Below are 23,203 nucleotides of genomic sequence, written 5' to 3'. Positions count from 1 at the left end.
CTCCAGAAATAGTCGATGCATTAGTGATAATTTTTCAAAACTCTTTAGATTCTGGAGTAGTTCCTGAGGATTGGAGGGTAGCTAATGTAACCCCACTTTTTAAAAAGGGAGGGTGAGAGAAAACGGGGAATTACAGACCAGTTAGTCTAACATCGGTAGTGGGGAAACTGCTAGAGTCAGTTATTAAAGATGAGATAGCAGCACATTTGGAAAGTGGTGAAATCATTGGACAAAGTCAGCATGGATTTACGAAAGGTAAATCATGTCTGACGAATCTTATAGAATTTTTTGAGGATGTAACTAGTAGAGTGGATAGGGGAGAACCAGTGGATGTGTTACATCTGGACTTTCAGAAGGCTTTCGACAAGGTCCCACATAAGAGATTAGTATACAAACTTAAAGCACACGGTATTGGGGGTTCAGTATTGATGTGGATAGAGAACTAGCTGGCAAACAGGAAGCAGAGTAGGAGTAAACGGGTCCTTTTCAGAATGGCAGGCAGTGACTAGTGGGGTACCGCAAGGCTCAGTGCTGGGACCCCAGCTATTTACAATATATATTAATGATTTGGACGAGAGAATTGAATGCAACATCTCCAAGTTTGCGGATGACACTAAGCTGGGGGGCAGTGTTAGCTGTGAGGAGGATGCTAGAAGGCTGCAAGGTGACTTGGCTAGGCTGGGTGAGTGGGCAAATGCATGGCAGATGCAGTATAATGTGGATAAATGTGAGGTTATCCACTTTGGTGGCAAAAACAGGAAAGCAGACTATTATCTAAATGGTGACCGATTAGGAAAAGGGGAGATGCAACGAGACCTGGGTGTCATGGTACACCAGTCATTGAAAGTAGGCATACAGGTGCAGCAGGCAGTGAAGAAAGCGAATGGTATATTAGCATTCATAGCAAAAGGATTTGAGTATAGGAGCAGGGAGGTTCTACTGCAGTTGTACAGGGTCTTGGTGAGACCACACCTGGAGTATTGCATACAGTTTTGGTCTCCAAATCTGAGGAAGGACATTCTTGCCATAGAGGGAATGCAGAGAAGGGGTTGGACAGGCTAGATGCAGGAAGATTGTTCCCGATGTTGGGGAAGTCCAGGACAAGGGGGTCACAGCTTAAGGATAGAGGGGAAATCCTTTAGGACCGAGATGAGAAAAACATTTTTCACACAGAGAGTGGTGAATCTCTGGAACTCTCTGCCACAGAAGGTAGTTGAGGCCAGTTCATTGGCTATATTTAAGAGGGAGTTAGATGTGGCCCTTGTGGCTAAAGGGATCAGGGGGTATGGAGAGAAGGCAAGTACAGGATACTGAGTTGGATGATCAGCCATGATCATATCGAATGGCGGTGCAGGCTCGAAGGGCCAAATGGCCTACTCCTGCACCTATTTTCTATGTTTGTATGTTTCTAAAAGGTAATACTATATATAAATATGGTAAATCTTGATTCCAACACGGTAACAATGCAAGACAAATGATGATGCAGTGAAAATCCCCCCAAAACTGCAAATGCCTTAAGTATTAAACAGATTGCACTAGAAATACACAGAAGGTTGGGCATAGTCAGTGGAGAGAAAAACAGTTACAATTTGAAGCCAATGACAACTTGCAGAGTTTCGCAGAATGGCATATTTGCAACATGAAAAATAATTATCTTTACAATAGCTAAATCTTGACATTCATGTGTATTCAAAGGCTTGATTTTCTTTTCCTGTATCTCAAATTATACATGTTGTGATAATACACAAGTTTGTGAAAACAATTCTATCTTTAAGACTGAGGTAAATGTCACTGAACAGGCTCCTGTCATGATATCTGTGTTAATTCACTCGACGTATCTACATTTACTTTACCATGATGTACATACTGATAGGTGTGAGGATATTTGCTCTTTTCACACTCTTTAACATCATTTGACATATCATTATTCTCGTTGCCACAAATTTGATAAAAGGTCAGAAACACCGGCATAAATACAATGCCATGAACTGCACCAAAAAATATTACAAGAAACATGATCTTAAAAAAGGTTCTAAATATGTAACTTTCTGCAACAGACAATACAACAACACCTAATATTGTTGAGAAAGCCCCCTGGATTACAGGATAGCCAAGAGTGTATAGGACATCAATAGCTCGTCCATTGGCATTTGTTTTATCACTTGAAACAAAAGCATATGAAATATGAGCTGTAAAGTCCACAGAAAAACCAATGCAAATGACCAGGTCAATCATAGATATAGAATCTAAATTGACATCCCAGAAAGCCATAAAACCAGCCACACCCACTAAAACGGATACAATCGCAAATGTCACCCATAATGAGCAAACTGGATTAGGTATTAATAGTAAAGAAATAATCAACATAGCAACTGTTGCCATGATTATGTTCTGAATTGTGTTAGCCACTATCACAAGAAATTGATCAAAGTAAATGAAAGCAGAATGATATAGAAGTAAAGAGATTCCACATTCCTGTGCCAAATTTCTTAATTCAATCAGCATGTTTTTCTGATCTAGCGAATCACTGGCATTTACAATTTGAATGAAAAATCTTGAAGCTCTAATGTTCATATTATCTTGTGAGAACTCAACATCTTGTTGAAAAGCAGGAACAAACTTAAATAATTTGGTTAAATTTCCAGTAAAAGCATTTTTCTCTTTTATATCTATGTACATTTTTTTAGAAAGGTCAATATATGCACGAAGCCAGGACTCTGACAATTCCTGATCTACGTACGAGTTGTTTTCTAGCTTGCCCATACAGGTTTCTATTTCATCCAGAATGGTGGCATTCCAATAATCTACAGATTCAGTCACAGTCACCATAACTCGTGGACCATACTCTGAGAAAAAATCACGTTCGGCATCATAGAATGGAATTACATACGAATCATCAAAGGCCAGATTTCTGAGATCTATTCCTTCTTTGATCTGTAAACAGCCATAAATACTGCCCGATAAGTATGCTAAATACAGAAGAATCACAGCTGCCTTGGTCCATCCATTTGTAAGGAATGGTCCATAATATTCTTTAAAGAAGAAGTAGACTGGATGTTCCAATTCTGTGCCTGATTCCTGATCATAAGCACCACCTACACAACACTTTGCACTGAGTGTAGATTCTCCTTGTTTAGGAACCATTTCAACCTTTCTGAATGTCAGCCAATGTCTGTTACTGGCTTCTCTTCGTCCATTCAGTGCAAGAACAGCTCCAAAAAATGTAATGTTGTAAATGAAGCAGAACAGAACAGATGTACCAGTGTAAATACAAAATGATTGCACGGATCGAAAAGGTGTCGCAATGCCAATATAAAAGGCCAAAACATCAGTCAGAGTGGTGATTGTGATGGAAACAGCTGCTTCCGCGTACGTATCTGCCAAGCGATCTTCAACTTTAGCATGAACTTTTGTCTTTTGCCAACTAGAAAGCATAATGAACATATCATCCACACCAATACCTGAGGATAAGAGAGGTTCAATATGTGGTAAGTCAATCAGTGTATTGTTAAATATTTTGTATTTTCAGAGTTCAGATTTTTACCTAATTTAGTTAAATACTTTATTATTCAGAGATGAAGTATTAGAGTGTTAAACAAATCAGTTTTACAATGAGGATAAAATCTATTTCTATGCAACAATCATTGCTTTGATTTCTTTACTTCCTCGTACGCTCTGAATTATAATTAATAAGAATGAAATATTAAGATTAATATTGATTGAAGAAAATTACTTTTGTCCACTGAAACGTGGAGCAAACTTCATCAACAATATTCAACAATGTTGTATGGGAGAGAAATTTGATTACTTCAGGAATATTTCAGGAAGAACCTGAAGCGGTTTTCATGCAGTCTAATGCCACATGAAATGCAAGACAGAGAGGCCAATGCCTTCATAACATTTGCTGCTGCCTTCCTAAGGTCTAATAGTGAATGACATGTCTGCTGATACCTGGTGCGAAACAATTCTATCATTAGCTTAAAATGAGTCAGTCATATGGTACAGAATCAAGCCCCTTGCCAATCATCAAGTACTCTTCTAAAATAATGTCATTCACCATATCTGGTTCGTAGCCTTCATTGCCATGAGAATTTAAGTGCTCAATTTTAAGTGTTGAGATTCTTTGCTTGCATACCCAATGTATACAAAAAGTGTCATGAGAGTACCTACTGTGAACGTTTGTTACCATTACATTTCAGATTTTTTTCATTCCCTTTAGCAATAAAAACATTCCTTTGATCCACTCTAACCTGTTTACTCCTCAATGAGTTTTCCAACAATATATTTTTTCACCATAATGGAAAACTGTCCCTGAGTCACAGTTTCTATGTTTGAGAATAGACATCAGCTCACACTAGGTAGTAATATAGTAATTTTCAAATTGTTTCAAAATCCTGCAATTGTTTGTGTATTTATTCAAACAGTCCAGGAGGATAATCCATCTTTTAGCAAGTGTTCAACAAACATTAGATAATTATTTCTGGCTTTTCTACCTCTTGTGGCCTACATGTTGAACTCATATATGGTGTGATTTGCCTAGATAAAAAACAAAACACATGACAATAAACCGATAATCAATGATAAAATATGTTTGAAAAGTATTTAACTATATTTAAATAATTAATATTTTAAAAATCTGTAACACGTTGAAATACCAAGAAATAATTAAGAAAGGCAAATCACTTTCTTTACATAGTTTCGCAAAGGGTCAGTGATGTTATACCAGTCAGCCCCAGTGAAATGGTTCCAGCCCCTTTATCCATCTCAACCCATTAGACTGATGGTTGTAGATGTCTGAGACATGTTGAGGTGTGGACCACAGATAACCACAGAGCCAGCAGCTAAGCGTAAGCCTGTTCTGGAATGTTGCTTGTTATGTGATAACTGATTCGAATGAGAACAGGTTGACAAAAGCTGTTTTCCTACATGTTGACTTGTCCAATTTTTAATTTATACCCCTGAGTTTTAGTGTATCGAACATACAGAATGTGGACATAACTAAGAGTCACCCCTGAATTGAATGAACTTTTTCGACCATTTCTAAGGATGGTTAGGAAGGTTTGAGGGAGCATTGGCCCAATCTACTCAAACTTCCCCCCATCATTTCACGATTCAATCTAATGGGCCTTCTCCTGATGACTTCCACGGCAAGTTTATCCTTCGTTAAACATGAAGACCCAAACCACACAAGGATTTCTTTATTTTAACTTTATATAATTAATTGAAGTAAAATCCCTTCAGTTGCTGCAAGGGAATTCAAGCCAATGTCTCCATATATCAGTTGGGTAAGATGCCAGATGAAAAGGGCGGCAGATGAATCTGGATATACTTTGTCTATTCAGAAAAGGATGATTAAGGAAGTGTAATGGAACGGGTAAGTAGAATAAAAGAATAGGCTAATGAAATCTCTCATTACACACTAATGAAAAGATTAGAATAGTTAATATGACATTTACCAATTGTGTGTCTTTGTGTAAGAAGACATAGAAAACTTCCTAAAAATGGCAGGGAACTAAGGGCCAAAAGTGAATGAGCTCAAAAAAATTAGCATGAGTGAAATATTAGTATTAAAGAAATTAAAAGAATAGAAAGCTGATGAGTGACCAGGAAATGATAATCTTATTTCTTTCGGGAGATTACAGGAGGCTGGAAGACTAAAGAAATCAAGAGCCAGAGGATATAGCTTTAAGATTGGAGGGGAAATATTTAGTAAGCCCCTCTCGGTCATGACTGACCATGGGTGATGCATCCTGGTCGGATGCAAGCCGATGTCATATGGAGGACAGGGTGTTGCCCATGCAGCACGTCATCCCCTCTCCACATCGCTGATCGATCCAAAGGAACAGCAGGGCCGTTACAGTTTGGCACCAGCGCCGTTGCAGGGGCTGCCAGAACGAGGTTGTAGACAACGACAAACTGCCTTAGGAGCTCCAACTCCGGATTTTCTTGAAGTTTACTCGTGGAGCCGTTTCCATGACTGGATATGGCCACAAGGCAGTGGAGGTTTTAAATCAGCGTTTTCCCTCTCCTAGATGGACTGCCTTCCCAGGCTGACGAGCCCCATCTGCCGGAGACTTGTGGGGCCGGGAGCGTCTACCTTCCCGTGCAGGTCTATAGCACCTGCCCACTGCCCAAATATTTAATAGGAAATATTTACTAGGAACCTAAAGGACAATCCTTTTACACATAGAGTGGTAGATACAGTGCATTCAGAAAGTATTCAGACCCCTTCACTGTTTCCATATTTTGTTACGTTACAGCCTTATTCTAAAATAGATTAAATTATTTTTTTATCATCAATCTACATACCCCATAATATAAAAGTGAAAGCAGGTGTTTAGAAATGTTTCCAAAGTAATTAAAAATAAATAACTGAAATATCACATTTACATATGTATTCAGACCCTTTTCTATGACTCAAAATTGAGCTTGGGTTCATCCTGTTTCCATTGATTATCCTTGAGATGTTTCTACAACTTGATTTCTAAACACCTGTTTTCGCTTTTTCATTCTGGGGTACTATGTGTAGATTGATGATTAAGAAATAAATTTAATCCGTAACATAAAAAAATGTGGAAAAAGTGAAGGGGTCTGAATACAATATATAAGAAACATTTGGACAGGTACATGGATAGGATAGGTTCAGAGGGATATGGGCCAAATGCAGGCAGGGGAGCTAGCGTTGATGGCATGTTGGTCAGCGTGGACAAGTTGGGGTGAAGGACCTTTTTCCATGCTGCATGACTTGAATAGGGTCATAGTTAGGAGATTTTAACTTTCCCAATGTAGACTGGGATTGTTATAGTGCCAAGGGCATAGATGGGGTGAGATTTATAAAACGTGTTCAGGAAAGTTTCTTCATGCAATATGTAGAGAGCCCTACAAGGGAGGGGGCAAAGGTTGATCTACTCTTAGAAAATGAGGAATGGCGATTGACTCAAGTGTCAACAGGCAAGCCCTTTGGGACCAGTGACATAGTTGTTTAAGTTAGTTATGGATAAAGACAGGATGGGCCCACAAGTTACAATTTTAAATTGGGGCAAGGCCAACTTAGATGGTATTAGACAAGAAATTGCTAAAATTGATTGGAGTAGATTAGTAAGCAAAGGAACAAGTGGCATGCTTTTGCAAGTATGAGGACAAGAGTTCAGGGTATGAAGGTTCCTGTTATAATAAAGGGCAAGGCAGGTGGAAGTAGGGAATCCTAGATGATGAGGGAAATTGAGGTTCTGGTTTGGAAAAAGGAGGAAGAATGGGACAGATATAGACAACTGAGATTAAGTGTATCCATTGAGTGGGTGCTGCACAGGAATTCAAGCCAATGTCTCCAGATGCCAGTCGGGCAAGTTAACTATTATGGCAGATAAAAGGGACTACAGATGAATCTGGATATACTTTTTCAGCAGAGGATGATTAAGGAAGTCTAAAGGAATGGGGAAACAGAATAAAAGAATAGGCTAATGAGATCTCCCATAACTACACACAAATGAAAAGATTAGAATAGTTAATGTGACATCCTTACATATCGTGTGTCCTTCTGCAAGAGGCCATAGAAAACTTCCTAAAAATGGTAGGGAAATATGGACCTAAAGCATATGAGCTCAAAAATATATTAGCATGAGTAAAAAATTGGTATTAAAGAAATTATTAGAATACAAAGATGGTCAGTGGTCAGGAAATAATCCTCTTCGGAAGACAGTGGGAGAGTGTGAAGAGAGCAGGAAATCTGAAAGGAGTGCGATTAGCCAAGTCAGTTGAAGTCAGTTAAACTGAGAGGTGGGGCAATTTTAAGGTAACCATTGGACTGGTTGCAGCATCCAATTTGATCAATTGGGTAACAAATAAAGATAAGGCAAGGTGTAGCATGGTGGTCTACTGGGAGTGGCCAAGTTGGGAGAGAGGATGTGGGGGAAGTCAAGTGCTCTGGTGAGGAGGCTATCTCAGAAGTGGATTGGAGGATGTTCAATCTACTCTTTTTGTGAGTTTCGTTATTTAATTATTGGTTTAGTTGCAGTGGTGATGGCAGGCAAGTTGGCACAATGCTCCTTATGTGGGAAGTCAGAAAAACTGTTGGGACCCCTGATAACTACACCAGGTGAAATTGTGTCCAGCTGCAGATCCTTAAGGACCACATTAAGGAACAGCAGCAGCAGCAGCTGGGTGACCTCAGTACCATCTGGGAAAATTAGAGCTCCTTGGACAGGACGTATAGTGAGTTTGTCACACTGAGATTCCAGGATGGTAGAAGGCGGGTGACCACAAGGAAAGGCATTAGACGTGGAGTGGAGGTGACCCCAGAGGCTGTACCTCTTCAAAACAGGTACACCCTCTTGGATGCTGTCGGGAAGGACGACAAATCAAGATTGGGCAGTAGTAGCAGGCAGGGCTGTGGCACCAATCCTGGCACTGAGGCTCAGCAGGAAAGGCTGACGTCGGGCAGAGCCATAGTGGTAAGTAACTTTATAGATAGGGGTGCAGACAGAAGATTATGCAGCAGCAGTTGAGACTCCAGGATGAGAAAAACATTTTTCACACAGAGAGTGGCGAATCTGTGGAATTCTCTGTCACAGAAGGTAGTTGAGGCCAGTTCATTGGCTATATTTAAGAGGGAGTTAGATGTGGCCCTTGTGGCTAAAGGGATCAGGGGGTATGGCAAGAAGGCAGGTACAGGATACTGAGTTGGATGATCAGCCATGATCATATTGAATGGCGGTGCAGGCTCGAAGGGCCGAATGGCCTACTCCTGCACATATTTTCTATGTTTCTATGTGGTGCCTCTATGATGCCAGGGTCCACGTTGTCTTGGAGCAGCTGCTAGACATCCTGAGGGGGGAGGGGGATCAGCTGGAAGTCGTTGTGCATGTTGGCACAAATCCTAGGTAAGAAGAGGATTGAGGTTCTGCAATATGAGCATAAGAAGTTATGTAAAAGGCTAAAGAGCAGGAACTCCTGGATAGTGATCTTGGGATTGTTTTCAGTGCCACGTGCTAGTGAGTGTTAGGAACAGGGAGATGATTGTGGGGCTGAAGAGTTGGCAGCGATTCATATTTCTAAACCATTGGGAGCTCTTCTGGGGCATGGGCTACCTGTACATGAGGGATGGGTTGCACCTTATCTGTAGGTGTACCAATATCCTGACAGGCAGGTTGCCGGGTGATAAACGGATGGATTTGAACTAGATTGGCAGAGGTGGGGTCCTATACAGAACAAAGGCAGGTGAGAGGGTCGAAGTTGATCTGGAGGGTGATGAAAGAATGTTTAGTGGACAGAAAAGGCAGCAGTACAGTTTTTCTTCCTAAAGATTCCAGCATTCGCAATTTCATGTAATAATAATAATAATAATAAATTTTATTTTCGGGCGCCTTTCAAATCTCAAGGTCACCTTACAAAGATTAAACAGAAGAGAAAAAAAACATATAGTCGGAGAAAAATAAATAATAAGGACATCATCAATACACAAATTAAAGATAGAAATCGCTCCAAAGACACAAAATCAAAAAATCCAAAAAAAACATATGTGTCTGTATTTGAAAGAAAGTTGGCTTTGTGGACAAATCATAATAACCATATAACAATTACAGCACGGAAACAGGCCATCTCGGCCCTACAAGTCCGTGCCGAACACTTATTTTCCCCTAGTCCCATCTACCTGCACTCAGACCATAACCCTACATTCCTTTCCGGTCCATATACCTATCCAATTTATTTTTAAATGATAAAAACGAACCTGCCTTCACCACTTCCACTGGAAGCTCATTCCACACAGCTACCACTCTCTGAGTAAAGAAGTTCCCCCTCATGTTACCCCTAAACGTTTGTCCCTTAATTCTCAAGTCATGTCCTCTTGTTTGAATCTTCCCTGCTCTCAATGGGAAAAGCTTGTCCATGTCAACTCTGTCTATCTCTCTCATCATTTTAAAGACCTCTATCAAATCCCCCCCTTAACCTTCTGCGCTCCAAAGAATAAATAACTATCTTGTTCAACCTTTCTCTGTAACTTAGGTGCTGAAACCCAGTCAACATTCTAGTAAATCTCCTCTGCACTTAATAATAATTAATTAAATTTAATAATCCACGAATTCAAATATCTGAAACAAATGATTGGACTTAAACTGAGGCAAAAGAGAACAAATTTAAGCTTATGAAGGATGAGTAGGGGTAGCAATGAGGTCTCCTGTGGTTAAAGATCAGTGCACAGACAGTTAAAGATTAGTCGACACCAACTTGGCAAATTCACTTCTCATAAGCGAACCAAGTTATCACTGATTGTACCTGCCAGTCCCTCTAGTGACTAATTTGAGACCATCAAGGACTTTCACCTTAAATCTATTCTCTGTAGTTTTACACCACCATCCTGGAAAAAGATTGAACATCCACCTTGCAAATGCCCCTCAATATACCTCTATATGGTCAACCCTCAGCCTCCTGAGCTCCAGGAAAAACAATACCACCCTATCCAGTCCCTTTATAAATCAAGCTCTACAATTCTGATAACATCATATAACCATATAGCAATTGCAGCACGGAAACAGGCCATCTCGGCCCTACAAGTCCGTGCCGAACACTTATTTCCCCCTAGTCCCATCTACCTGCACTCGGACCATAACCCTCCATTCCTTTCCCATCCATATACCTATCCAATTTATTTTTAAATGATAAAATCGAACCTGCCTCCACCACTTCCACTGGAAGATCATTCCACACAGCTACCACTTTCTGAGTAAAGAAGTTCCCCCTCATGTTACCCCTAAACTTCTGTCCCTTAATTCTGAAGTCATGTCCTCGTGTTTGAATCTTCCCTACTCTCAATGGGAAAAGCTTATCCACATCAACTCTGTCTATCCTTCTCATAATTTTAAAGACCTCTAATCAAGTCCCCCCTTAACCTTCTGTGCTCCAAAGAATAAAGACCTAACTTATTCAAACTTTCTCTGTAACTTAGTTGCTGAAACCCAGGCAACATTCTAGTAAAACTCCTCTGTACTCTCTCTATTTTGTTGACATCCTTCCTATAATTGGGCGACCAAAATTGTACACCTTTCCAGAATTGGTCTCACCAATGCCTTGTACAATTTTAACATTGCATCCCAACTTCTATACTCAATGCTCTGATTTATAAAGGCTAGCATACCAAAAGCTTTCTTTACCACCATATCTACATGAGATTCCACCTTCAGGGAACTATGCACAGTTATTCCTAGATCCCTCTGTTCAACTGCATTCCTCAATTCGCTACCATTTACATCCTATTTTGATTTGTCCTACCAAGATGTAACACCTCACAGTTATCAGCATTAGACTCCATCTGCATCATCATGAATCTTTTCTGCATCTTTCCAACCTAATAACATTTTCTTATACAGTAGCTAGGAGACCAGAGTTGTACACAATGCTACAAGTGTGGTCTCACCAGAGATTTGTAAAATTGCAAAACAATGTCACAAACCCTGACTGATGAAGGCAAGAATGCCAAACGCCTCTTTCGCTAGGGTACTCTGAGGTCTCTCTGTTCTATAACACTCCCAAGGCAGTTCCATTTACTGTTAGTCCTGTTCCGGCATATTTTACGAAAACACTTTGCAAATATATTCAAGACAGAAATCAATAGGTTTTTGTATCTTTAGGGAATAAGAGATATGGGATTAGTGCAGGAAATAAGTAATGATGGTATAAGGATTATTTTATCCACATCTCTGAACCTCAAGTGATCTTTCATATGGTGACCAGAACTGGACCTAAATCTAAAACATTTTGCATGTCCACAACAGCTGTTTTGGAATGGCACTGTAACATCTATCATTTGAAATATCAATTGCCCTTTCTCCTGTAAACAACCACTGACTTGAAGACCTTACAAATGGATGCAATGCACAAGCATAAATTCAAATTATTTCTCAAATAATTGTCTCTTTAATGAATCACAGACAGTTACCAGCATACAGTGTGGTCGAGGAGACTTCTTGAAGAAGATCTTTGCATCCTCCCTAGCCACAGATAAGGTTCTGGATTACTGGAGATTGCCAATGCTGTTCTTTTGCTTAATATAAATGTGGGAGCTGCCTGGGGAATCTAGAGAGGAAATTGCAGGTGCCCTGGCTGAGATCTACAAGTCATCCTTAAATACAGGTGCCAGAAGACTGGAGGGACAAATGTTGTGCCTCTATTCAAGAAGGCCAGCAGGGAAAAGCTTGGGAACTGTATATGGATATTGAGGGGGGATCTTATAGAAACTTACAAAATTCTTAAGGGGTTGGACAGGCTAGATGCAGGAAGATTGTTCCCGATGTTCGGGAAGTCCAAGACAAGGGGTCACAGCTTTAGGACCGAGATGAGTAAAACATTTTTCACACAGAGAGTGGTGAATCTCTGGAACTCTCTGCCACAGAAGGTAGTTGAGGCCAGTTCATTGGCTATATTTAAGAGGGAGTTAGATGTGGCCCTTGTGGCTAAAGGGATCAGGGGGTACGGAGAGAAGGCAGGTATGGGATACTGAGTTGGATGATCAGCCATGATATTGAATGGCGGTGCAGGCTCGAAGGGCCGAATGGCCTACTCCTGCACCTATTTTCTATGTTTCTATGATATTATTTTTTATCCCATTCCATGCACTTTCCTCATACTGATTTATTAATATATATTTACCGAATATAGCGTGAAAGCTTGAACATTCTGCTTTCTCTGTCCAAATAATTTGGTGCACTAAAAAAATGATACTAAACACTACGATTTTTTTATATTGTAATAATAGGCAAAGTATTAGCAACTGGCAGTCTGGGCTTTGTGTACCATAAAAAAAAAAAAGGAACACAAGCGCAATGTAGTGCTTAACCCATGGTGACGATAAAACATTATTTTTGAGTTGTTTATGTTCAACCTTAAGGCTGCTAAGTTTTTGTCTAACATTTTATGTTGACATATGCAGTGTTAAGAGCTGCCAATTCCAATTATACCACAAACCACAAAAATGATCAGAACCAGGCCAAATCATAGTCCTGTCAGAGAGAAATTGTTGAAGGGGCACTAACCTAGAATCAAAAAGGGTGCACTGGCAGTATTGATAGCAAATGTTGTCCCACAATAAAGCAGCAATCCAAAGGCAGTTAATACAGCTAGTCCAGCTGATACGACTCCCAGAACAGCAACCCAGAATTTATTCCTCACGGTGTCAAGCCTGAAAATAAATAACATTTATCATGTAAAATAGAAAGCTTATACACTTCATGTGAACTATTTATGAAATAAAAAAATTATGTATTTCATAAAAATTGACGTTACCTCACACAAGACAAGATGGAAAAGGATATTGAAAGTAAATACGTGACGGAAAACAGAGGAATAATTCTTTTGGAATTTTTCTCAAATTCTTCTTGCCTCGAGACCGAGGTAAAATGGGAAACCTGCAATTCATGAAAATGAGTGTCAATGATATTCTGTCACCAAACACACCAAAGCTTCTGGATAAACCTGCCCCATTCACTTCATATCACAGTACAGAATAAGAAATTTTACAGGTTCAGCTGGTGCCATGGGTCAGCAATCATGGAGCAACCAGTGCTGTTGCCTCAACTCCAGCAATCCAGGTTCATTCCTAACTTCTGGTAATGTTTGTGTGAAGTTTACACCTTGTCCCTGTGACTGTCTGCATTTCCATAGCGCAATGTAGTTGCAACACCAGTGGCCAAGTTTCAAATTTAATCTCCAGTACTGTCCATGTGGAGTATCCATGTTCCTCCTGAGACTATGTGGGCTTCCCACTCTTGTTCCATTTTCCATTCACATCCCAAAGAGGTGCTGGTTTACAAGTTAATTTATTGCAACTTAACCCTAGTGCTGGTCGGCATAGAGTTGAAGGGCATGTGAGAGAGAGAACTGGTTTTAGGGAAATAAGGTGACGTAGCAGAGGCAAAGGAGAAGGGTAGAGAGGAAAATTAGGAGAGAGGTCAGGAGGAGGCAACAGTTAAGGATATGGTTAGGTTTGAGGTTAGACCGGAAATCCAAAGGAATGGTGGCAGTCGGAGGGGAGGGAGAGAGAGTTTGAGATGGGCAGGGTAGGGAGATTGGGAGGAAACAGTGGGTGGGTACAGCAGAGGAGCAGGAAAAAGGGGAGGCAAGAGGAACTTTCCTGACCAGACACTTTTCCTTTAGTAAAATAAAATCCAACTGCTGCAGCAATTTGATGGGTCAGGCAACATCTGTGGAAGGAAATGGATAAACAATCTTTTAGATCGCCTTCTTCCGATTGAAGGGATCTGATCCAAAATATGGTATGTTTACTTTCCTCCACAGATGCTGCATGACCTGCTGAGTTCCTCCAGCATTTTCTATTTTACTGAAGATTCAGCATCTGCAGTCTCGGGTGTCTCCACATTTTTATTCTTGTCCTTTTTGGCTTCTATTGCAAGGAGATATTGCCTTTGGACACATTATCCTCTTTCCATTCACGGTAAGGATGCAATAGGACCCCAACTAAAGCACCCACATTTTTGGAGGCAAGGGGTATCTGCTCCTCAGACTTGACATAAAATATCAGCAATGCTTGCATTAGAATTTTTCAGCCCTTTTAAGTACAAACCCATTTCTTCCAATACTATTTATATAAACCTGCAAGTGAGTGAGATTCCATTAAAAAAGAGACTAGATCAGGAAATATTCCACCACTGCCCCATAGCCCCAACTGCTCAGGCGCAGCTGAGGGGTTCCCGTTGTGAAGCGAGTCACGGCAACCCTAGATCAACAGCGCCTCGCCATCCCTCTTCCTACCCCTCTTCTCCTCCATTCCCCCTCATCCATGGCACTCCATCCCCCACCTCTTCACACTCCCTCTTCTTTCCCCTCTCCTCCTCCCCCACTCCCTTCCTCACCTCTCCCTCCCCTTTCTCTACCCTCAGTCACTCCCTCCCTCCATAACCCCTCTCCCCTCCCTACCCCCTCCTTTCCCTCTATCTCCACGCTCCCCCATTCCTCACCTCGCCTATCCCATTCCCCCACTCTCCTTCCTCACCTCCCCCACAGTCCTCCTCTCCCTTTATCCCCCACTCCGTACTCCCCCACTCTCTCCCTCTATCCCCCCCTCCTCCCCGCTCTCCCGCCCCACCTCCCCCACTTTCCCCTCCCTCTCCCCTTCCTACCCTCCCTCTATCCCCCTGCTCCCCATTCCTCACCTCCCCCCTATCCCACCCCCCACAATAAAAATCGCGATTTAAAAAAAAAAGAAATTCTCAATGAAAACACGTTTTTTCTTTAAAATAACCTAAACACAATGTTAGCTGTTAATGAAAACAGAAGAATTTGATTAAAACGGAGTTTTGAAAATCGCTATTTTAAAAAAAAAATGTAAATGAGATTCGGGATCCCATTGTGACATCGAACGGGATCCCATTGTGACGCTGAACGCGGCTGATGCGCAGGGCAAGTGGAAAAGTGGTTTGAAAAGTGATTTTTGTCGTTTAAAATGTCAATAACTTGTAAAATATAACATAAATCCGAACAAAACCTGTTTCATTTACATCCCAGGACAATGGTGAGTAAGGTGGGCCAAAAATGTAGAGCTATCGTGTACCGTTTTGGCAGGGTTTTGGGATATCACACACAAGCATGCATACAAACAAACAAACAGAGAGTTTTAGTAATATACAAGTGGGACCCGTTGGGTCCCTGTCACACGGGAGGCTTGGCCTCCAACGCAATCCGTTCCCCAACACAATATTCCACCACTCATCCATTCCCCCAACGCAACACATTCGCCCAACTCAATATTCCACCACTCACCCATAGCCCCCAACTGCGTAGACGCTGCTCATTTTCCCTCATCCCCCAGCACTCCCTCCTCCTCCTCACCCTCCCTCTTCTTTCCCCCTCTTTCTCCCTTCCCCTGTCCCTCACCTCTCCTTTCCCCTAACCTCAGTCACTCCCTCCCTCAATAACTCCTCTCCCCTCCCTACCCCCTCCTATCCCTCTATCCACACAAACCACCACAGGACAATTGTGAGTATACGTTTTGGCGTAGTTCCAGGATCACAATTACAGACAGACACGTACACACGCATAGAAACAAACAAGATGAAAGTATTAGTAATATACTAGACCAAGTGGGACCCGTGGGGTCCCTGTCACATGGGAGGCCTGGTCCCCCAACCCAACCCGTTTCCACAACGCAATATTCCACCACTCACCCGTTCCCCCAATGCGAGCCATTCCCCAACGCAATATTCGACCCCCCACGGAGGCCTCGTCCCCCAATGCAACCCATTCCCCAACGCAATATTCCACCACTCACCCATTCCCCCATATTCCAGCACTCACCCATTGTCGCCAACTGTGCAGGGGCGTATCCCCCAGCACTGTCTCCTCCTCCTCTTGCTTTGAGGACTTTAAAAAATAATTAATTGCCCCCTCCCCCTCTTGTTCAGCTAAAAACACTGGAAGGACTGAGTGTTCCTCGATTGCAACTTTGTTGCAAGCTGGGCCAGCAAAGATTTGGATCCCAATAGCTGCTAAATTTTTCTTAAACTTGAATATGTCATTTTTTAAATGTCAATAACTTATGAAATATAAAACAACATCAATTTGAACGAAACTTGACACAAACGACCACAGGACAATGGCGAGTAAGGTGGTGCAAAAATATTAGCGCTATCGTGTACCCTTTTGGTGTAGTTCCAGGATCACATGGGCAAACACACATAGATAGATCGAAACAAGACGAGCATTTTAGTTATAGATAGAAGATAGATAAGGTGTTTTATCCTGATATGTAGACGTGATATCCTGTTCATGGTTTCCATGGTACATTAGATGCATATCTGTAGCTTAGTTGTGTATCAAGGATTGATCTGACCAGTCTGATTTAATTTGTCAATGAATATGAGGAGCCTAATGATGTAACAAATGCAGTGCACAGTTGAAATGCCACCGAATTTGAGAATCATAGCATTGAAAGGAAAATCCACTGTATTATGCAATTTCTCAGATTAACTTTTGGGAATTAGCAATAGTCATCAAAATCGCTTTGGGAGAAGTGAAAGCAACGTTTGATACCGTTGGATAAAGGCCATCCAATGTCCAAAAAGTATTAAAATCAATGAAATTCAATTTCTAGTCAGAGATGCAGTTAAAACCCGGTTGTTAAAATCCAGTTAAATTGTTAAAATCTGGTTTATTATCTTCACGCAAATTGTTCACCTTTTCAATAACATTGAGATAATTTTGTAGTTACTACTTTCAAGAAAAGGTTGGGCCATTTTAAAGGTTGTCAAAGGTAGATTGTTATTTTCCTAATATTTCAAGTTATTAATTACAATGATGAGCAGTGACAAACATAGAAACATAGAAAATGGGTGCAGGAGGAGGCCATTCGGCCCTTCAAGCCAGCACCGCCATTCATTGTGATCATGGCTGATCATCCCCTATCAATAACCCGTCCTTGCCTTCTCCCCATATCATATATGACCAAATAACATATAACAATTACAGCACGGAAACAGGCCAACCCGGCCCTTCTAGTCCGTGCCGAACACTTATTCTCCCCTAGTCCCATCTACCTGCACTCAGACCATAACCCTCCATTCCTTTCCCGTCCATATACCTATCCAATTTATCCTTTGACTCCACTAGCCCATAGGGCTCTATCTAACTCTCTCTTAAATCCATCCAGTGACTTGGCCTCCACTGCCCTCTGTGGCAGGGAATTCCATAAATTCACAACTCTCTGGGTGAAAAAGTTTTTTCTCACCTCAGTCTTAAATGACCTCCCCTTTATTCTAAGACTGTGGCCCAACATTGGGAACATTTTTCCTGCATCTAGCTTGTCCAGTCCTTTTATAATTTTATATGTTTCTATAAGAACCCCCTCATCCTTCTAAACATCCAGTGAATACAAGCCTTGTCTTTTCAATCTTTCCTCATATGACAGTCCCGCCATCCCAGGGATCAATCTCGTGAACCTACACTGCACTGCCTCAATCACAAGGATGTCCTTCCTCAAACAAATGAATCCCAATTTTAGTAGGAAGTCAAAAATCTACTGATGGTGGACATAGACATAGTTTTCTGAAATGGTTTAATGCAAATTTAAAATTCTTACCTGAATATGAGTTAAATGTGTTTGCACCATTGTGAATTCATGAAGAAACTTCTGGATCCAAAGTAAACTAAGTATCTTGTCTTTTTCATCATCTTCTCTTAAGGGATAACGCAGCCGAATAGCTTTGGCCTTTTTAAGAAAAGCTCCAATATCATCCAACTCAATCCCTCCCAGTTCACTGCCAATAAAAGTATGATTTGTTTTTGGGTAGTAGATCTTTTCCGTCTCAATCAGATTAGGGTCATAATTCAGCAAATCTAAGAGTGCATTTGAGACACAAGTTTCTCCGACTTTTGCACAAAGATTAGAATAATTGTAGGTTGTGCCATTCTCACAAAATTGAAAATCGTTGACTTTTCTGTCAAGTGATAAAATCTCTTCAAATGCTGCTTTTGTAAGAATATTACCATCTTTTGAAATGGCAATAAATGAAGCAAATGTCCCTTCTGTGTAAAGTCTTTGTTTAGAGAAGGATTGAGAATCATTGGTTGGAAAATGTTCTTTAATGAACTCTCTCTCAGATTTTGCTGGTCCGTTAATGGGAGTAAACTGATCTTCTATGTTATTGCTTTCATTTTGAAAGAAGAAACAAAATCCTGCTCCTAATCCCCCAGAAACAAACAAAGGGACAAGCAAGAACCACCAGGGGTTTTGCCCAACACAAAATCCTAGTTTCCTAAATGCTGTACAAAGAGGTTTCTCAATACAGTCTGTTCGACATTGAGCCATCACAGGTCAGAATTGAAGCTTTGATCCAAAGACTTTCAGATTGCCATACTCAATTTTCTGTAATAAAAAGATAGAAATATATATTGCTCTTTAAATTTGGGGTCGATACCATGAAGCATCAAATGTATAAATTAATTCATTCTAAATTAGAATGACTGAGTTGAGTTGAATACTTGCATAAGAATTTGTAAAAATGTTGTCTGAAATACATCAACCTCAAAACAACGGCGTGCATATTTGTAGTATCGTTAATAAAATGCCCCAGACAATTGATAGGATATAACCACATTTGACAACAAGCCACATAAGATGATATTAGGTCAAGAGGGCAAAGCATGTCCAAAAAAATAGATTTTAGGCATATGTTAAAGGAGACGACGCCATTCTGATATAAGAATAAAGCTTCTTAAAATTAATGTCTCCATTAGTTTCACTTTCCTAATGTATCCTCATTTCCTTTATTGTTGAGAATCTAAGCCTCAGTTCTGAATATACCCAAATGAACAAAATTTAAATGAACATCTCTAAAAATGTACAACTCTCCATTTCAATAAATTTCTCCTCATCACGGTCCTATATAGCCAAATATTGAAGCCCAGCACTATGCCTGTCAGTTCCAGCCACAATTTGTCAGCTTACCAGAAATCCACTTACCAGAAATCAATCTTGTGACCCGATGCTCACACAAAATGTTGGAAACAAACAGCAAGTCAGACTGCATCTATAGAAAAAATAGTTAATATTTCAGGTCAAAGATGTTTCTCCAAAATGTGATTTTTTTTTGGTCCCCCAAGTCCTACGTAATTACAGTAATTACTTGTTAGCACGTAACAAAAACTTTTCACCACCTCGCTACATGTGACAAAAACAAAACTAATAACACTTTGCTCTTTAATTCCTTTCTAATATATTTGCTGTGTTAAATATTAACCTTCTATGACTTGGACCAGAGATAATAACTTGGTCACTCCAAAACTTGCGAATGTTGGTAATACAGACTTGGTAGTACTCATGAGTTACCTGAAATTTGAATCACATTGATTTCAATGCAGATTCTAGTACTGCCAAAGACGGAAACAGAAATGTATTTTTGAACAGAAAATGCTGGAAACAGGTCTGGCATTCTTGGAAAGAGAAACAGTTAACATTTCATGTTGGACACCCTTCATCAAAACTGGAATAAAGGGAAAACATGTTAATTTTCACAAGCTGAGAAGGGGTGGGGTGGATGGATGGATAGAACAAAGAAAATATCTCTGCAATAGAGTCAGAGAGTCATACAGCGTGGAAACAAGTTATTTGGCCAACTTGCCCACGATGACCAATGTGTCCCATCTACACTACTCCCACCTGCCTGGCCCATATTTTTCTAAGCCTATCTTATCCATGGCCAAATCTTTTTTAAATGTTGTTATAGTACCTGCCACAACTACCTCCTCTTGCAACTCATTTCGTATACCTATTACCCTTTGTGCAAAAAAGTTGCTCCTCAAGTTCCTATTAAATAATTCCCCCCTTATTTTAAACCTATGCCTTCTGGTTCTTGATTCCCCTACTCAGAGTCATAGAGTAATACAGGGTGGAAACAAGCCCTTCGGCCCAACTTGCCCACTCCGGCCAACATGTCTCAGCGACACTAGTCCCACCTGCCTGCGGTTGACCATATCCCTCCAAACTTGTCCTATCTGGCTGTTTCTTAAACAATCGTGTGAAAAAACGATTGACACAGAGAAGGTTCACCAGACTGATTCCTGGGATGTCAGGGCTTTCATATGAAGAAAGACTGGATAGACTCGGCTTGTACTCGCTAGAATTTAGAAGATTGAGGGGGGATCTTATAGAAACTTACAAAATTCTTAAGGGGTTGGACAGGCTAGATGCAGGAAGATTGTTCCCGATGTTGGGGAATTCCAGGACAAGGGGTCACAGTTTAAGGATAAGGGGGAAATCCTTTAGGACCGAGATGAGAAAAACATTTTTCACACAGAGAGTGGTGAATCTCTGGAACTCTCTACCACAGAAGGTAGTTGAGGCCAGTTCATTGGCTATATTTAAGAGGGAGTTAGATGTAACCCTTGTGGCTAAAGGGATCAGGGGGTATGGAGAGAAGGCAGGTACAGGATACTGAGTTGGATGATCAGCCATGATCATATTGAATGGCGGTGCAGGCTCGAAGGGCCGAATGGCCTACTCCTGCACCTATTTGCTATGTTTCTATGTTTCTATGTTAATATCACTTGTAATCAGCAAGGATTTAAAAATCTCAATTAAAGTCCCAATAATCCTTGCCTCCCACAACATCCTGGGATAGATCCGATCTGGCTTTTTCCGTTTAAGTCTGCTAAGGTGTCGAGTACCTCCTCTTTATTTGCAGGGACCTGCTCTAGAATTTCATCTTCCCCTTCACTAAATTTTCCAACTACAAAATCTGTTTCCCTTGCAAATACCAATGGAAGATATTCATTTAAGACAAGTATACCTTCTGGCTCCATACACAAATTACCTCCGTTGTCCCTAATGAGCCCTACACTTTCCATGCTTATTCTTTTGTTGTTAATATATTTGTAGAACACCTCATTTTACCCTTAATTCAGTCTGCCAGTGACATTTCATGACATTCTTAGCCTTCCTAATTTATTTTCATAGCACCTCCTTACAACATTTTGTACTCCCGATGAGCCTCGCTTTTCTTTAGTTCCCTATACCTCTCTTTTTATCCAACCTGTCCCATCAGGGTCCCAAACCATGTGAAGCTCTCTTTGTCAACCTATAGAAAGGATATAATTGCAGTGGCAAACTTTTATTTAAGGGCTGCAAGGCCAAGCCAGGGAACTAGAGGCCAGTGAGCTTGACGTCACGGTGGATGAGTTACTAGAGGGAATTCTGAAGGACAGAATCTACCAACATTTGGAGAGATAAGGACTGCTTAGGAAAAGTCAGCACAGCTTTCCGTGTAAGATATCATGTCACACCGATTTCATAGTTTTTCGAAGATGTCACCAAAAGGATTAATGAGGGCAGGGCAATTTACATTATTTATATGGATATTACAAGGCTTTTGATAGGGTCCCGCATGGTAGGCTCATCCAGAATGTAAGAACATATGGGATCCAGGGTGAACTAGCCAACTGAATTCAAAATTGGCTTGGTGTAAAGCATCCAAGGGTAGTTGGGGAGGGTTGTCTTTCTGATTGGAAAGCTGTGACTACTGATGTGCCGCAGGGATATGTTACAATGTAATAAAACATTTAGACAGGTGCATGGATTGTAAATGTTTAAAGTGAAGTGGCTTATTGCAGGCAATTGACTCTACCTTAGGAAGGCGCAATAGTCAGCAGGGAAAAGTTGGGCCTAAGTGCCTATTTCTCAATGACTCGACAAAATATTAAATGTAGTATATCTTTCCCAGCAGGGGAAACTCGATACCTTTCCTCCAGTAACATGCTGACAGTAACTTAATTTGGATAATTTGTGACCGACTTCCTCGTGATGTCCTACTGGGCTGTGGTTTTGTCATCTCAAAAATAACACCGCAACAGATGAGATAAAAAGCAGAACAGTTGCAAACTAATTTGCAGATCATTCACACTTTTAAAAGCTAATAATTGAAAAGTAATGTCCAAGATACCAAGGGTGAATACAAACGTAATGAGGATTTTTTTTTAAATTAACATAGCTCCAATTTAAAAAAGCTGTCCAACCATCTTTTAAGTGTGTGCAGATTACCGGTATGGTCTCAATATTACAGCGACTTTGAAGACAATAACAACAAAAAATTGTTAAAAGCCTACCTGATAGGATACATATACATCCAAGATATGACAAGAGTAATTTATATTAAATTGTTTATGTTGCGACGCAAAAAGATCTTTCCTTCTCAAGAGGCACCAGCTGCTTCTGGTTTCACCGAGATAAAAAAAAACATCAATGACATGTGACATGTGGGGAAGCAAACCGTAGTGTGCAGGAGTTCAAAGCAATTGTGTGACTAAAGAACTTAGATATTTGTCTGTTGTGCACTGCATGCAAATAAATGAATACATCAATATATTTGAAAATCTGATGGTGTTTAAACAGAACATAATTTGTATGTGAACAGATGTTCATTCGGGTAATAGACTAAATTTTGGGTTGTGGTCCTGGTAAAATTTGACTTTCCAGTACATGCAATTTGACCAGAATGTCTAATCTACATATATAATCAAGTGGACAGAATAGCACAGTCCTTGCAATTTGCCAAATCACTAGACGCACACACGCACGCACGCGCGCACACACGCACACACACACACGACTAAGTGGGACCAATATTCCAATATTCTACTCTTCTTTGTCCTCTTGTTCACTTACCTCAGGGCTATTATCTATTCGTACCTGCAGGACAGCCCTCAT

At 40.6% G+C, this 23,203-nt stretch overlaps 1 protein-coding gene across 1 annotated transcript; it reads right to left on the bottom strand.

Annotated features, from left to right (window-relative positions):
* Positions 1 to 1,442: 1,442 nt before the first annotated feature.
* On the bottom strand, positions 1,443 to 22,704 carry LOC116969213 (patched domain-containing protein 3-like). Its single transcript, XM_033016118.1, has 6 exons — positions 22,603 to 22,704; positions 19,466 to 19,532; positions 18,083 to 18,868; positions 13,276 to 13,397; positions 13,026 to 13,171; positions 1,443 to 3,461 (listed from the first exon to the last, which is right to left on the bottom strand). The coding sequence occupies exons 3-6, from the start codon at positions 18,809 to 18,811 to the stop codon at positions 1,807 to 1,809; spliced, it is 2,652 nt and encodes an 883-aa protein (XP_032872009.1). The 5' UTR covers positions 18,812 to 18,868; positions 19,466 to 19,532; positions 22,603 to 22,704; the 3' UTR covers positions 1,443 to 1,806.
* Between the last annotated feature and the right edge of the window lie 499 nt (positions 22,705 to 23,203).

This window comes from Amblyraja radiata, chromosome 2 (genome assembly GCF_010909765.2).
Source record: "Amblyraja radiata isolate CabotCenter1 chromosome 2, sAmbRad1.1.pri, whole genome shotgun sequence".
Classification (NCBI taxonomy): Eukaryota; Metazoa; Chordata; class Chondrichthyes; order Rajiformes; family Rajidae; genus Amblyraja; species Amblyraja radiata.
Note: the sequence above shows the minus strand (reverse complement) of the source record. Positions and strands in the feature narration are given on the sequence as shown.

Coding starts and splice junctions, on each gene's coding strand:
- LOC116969213 (XM_033016118.1), bottom strand. CDS start 18,811: ATGGCTCAATGTCGAACAGACTGTATTGAGAAACCTCTTTGTACAGCA. Junction 13,398..18,082: donor CACATTTAACTCATATTCAG/GTAAGAATTTTA, acceptor CATGAATTGCAG/GTTTCCCATTTTACCTCGGT. Junction 3,462..13,025: donor TGCACCCTTTTTGATTCTAG/GTTAGTGCCCCT, acceptor TCTTATCCTCAG/GTATTGGTGTGGATGATATG.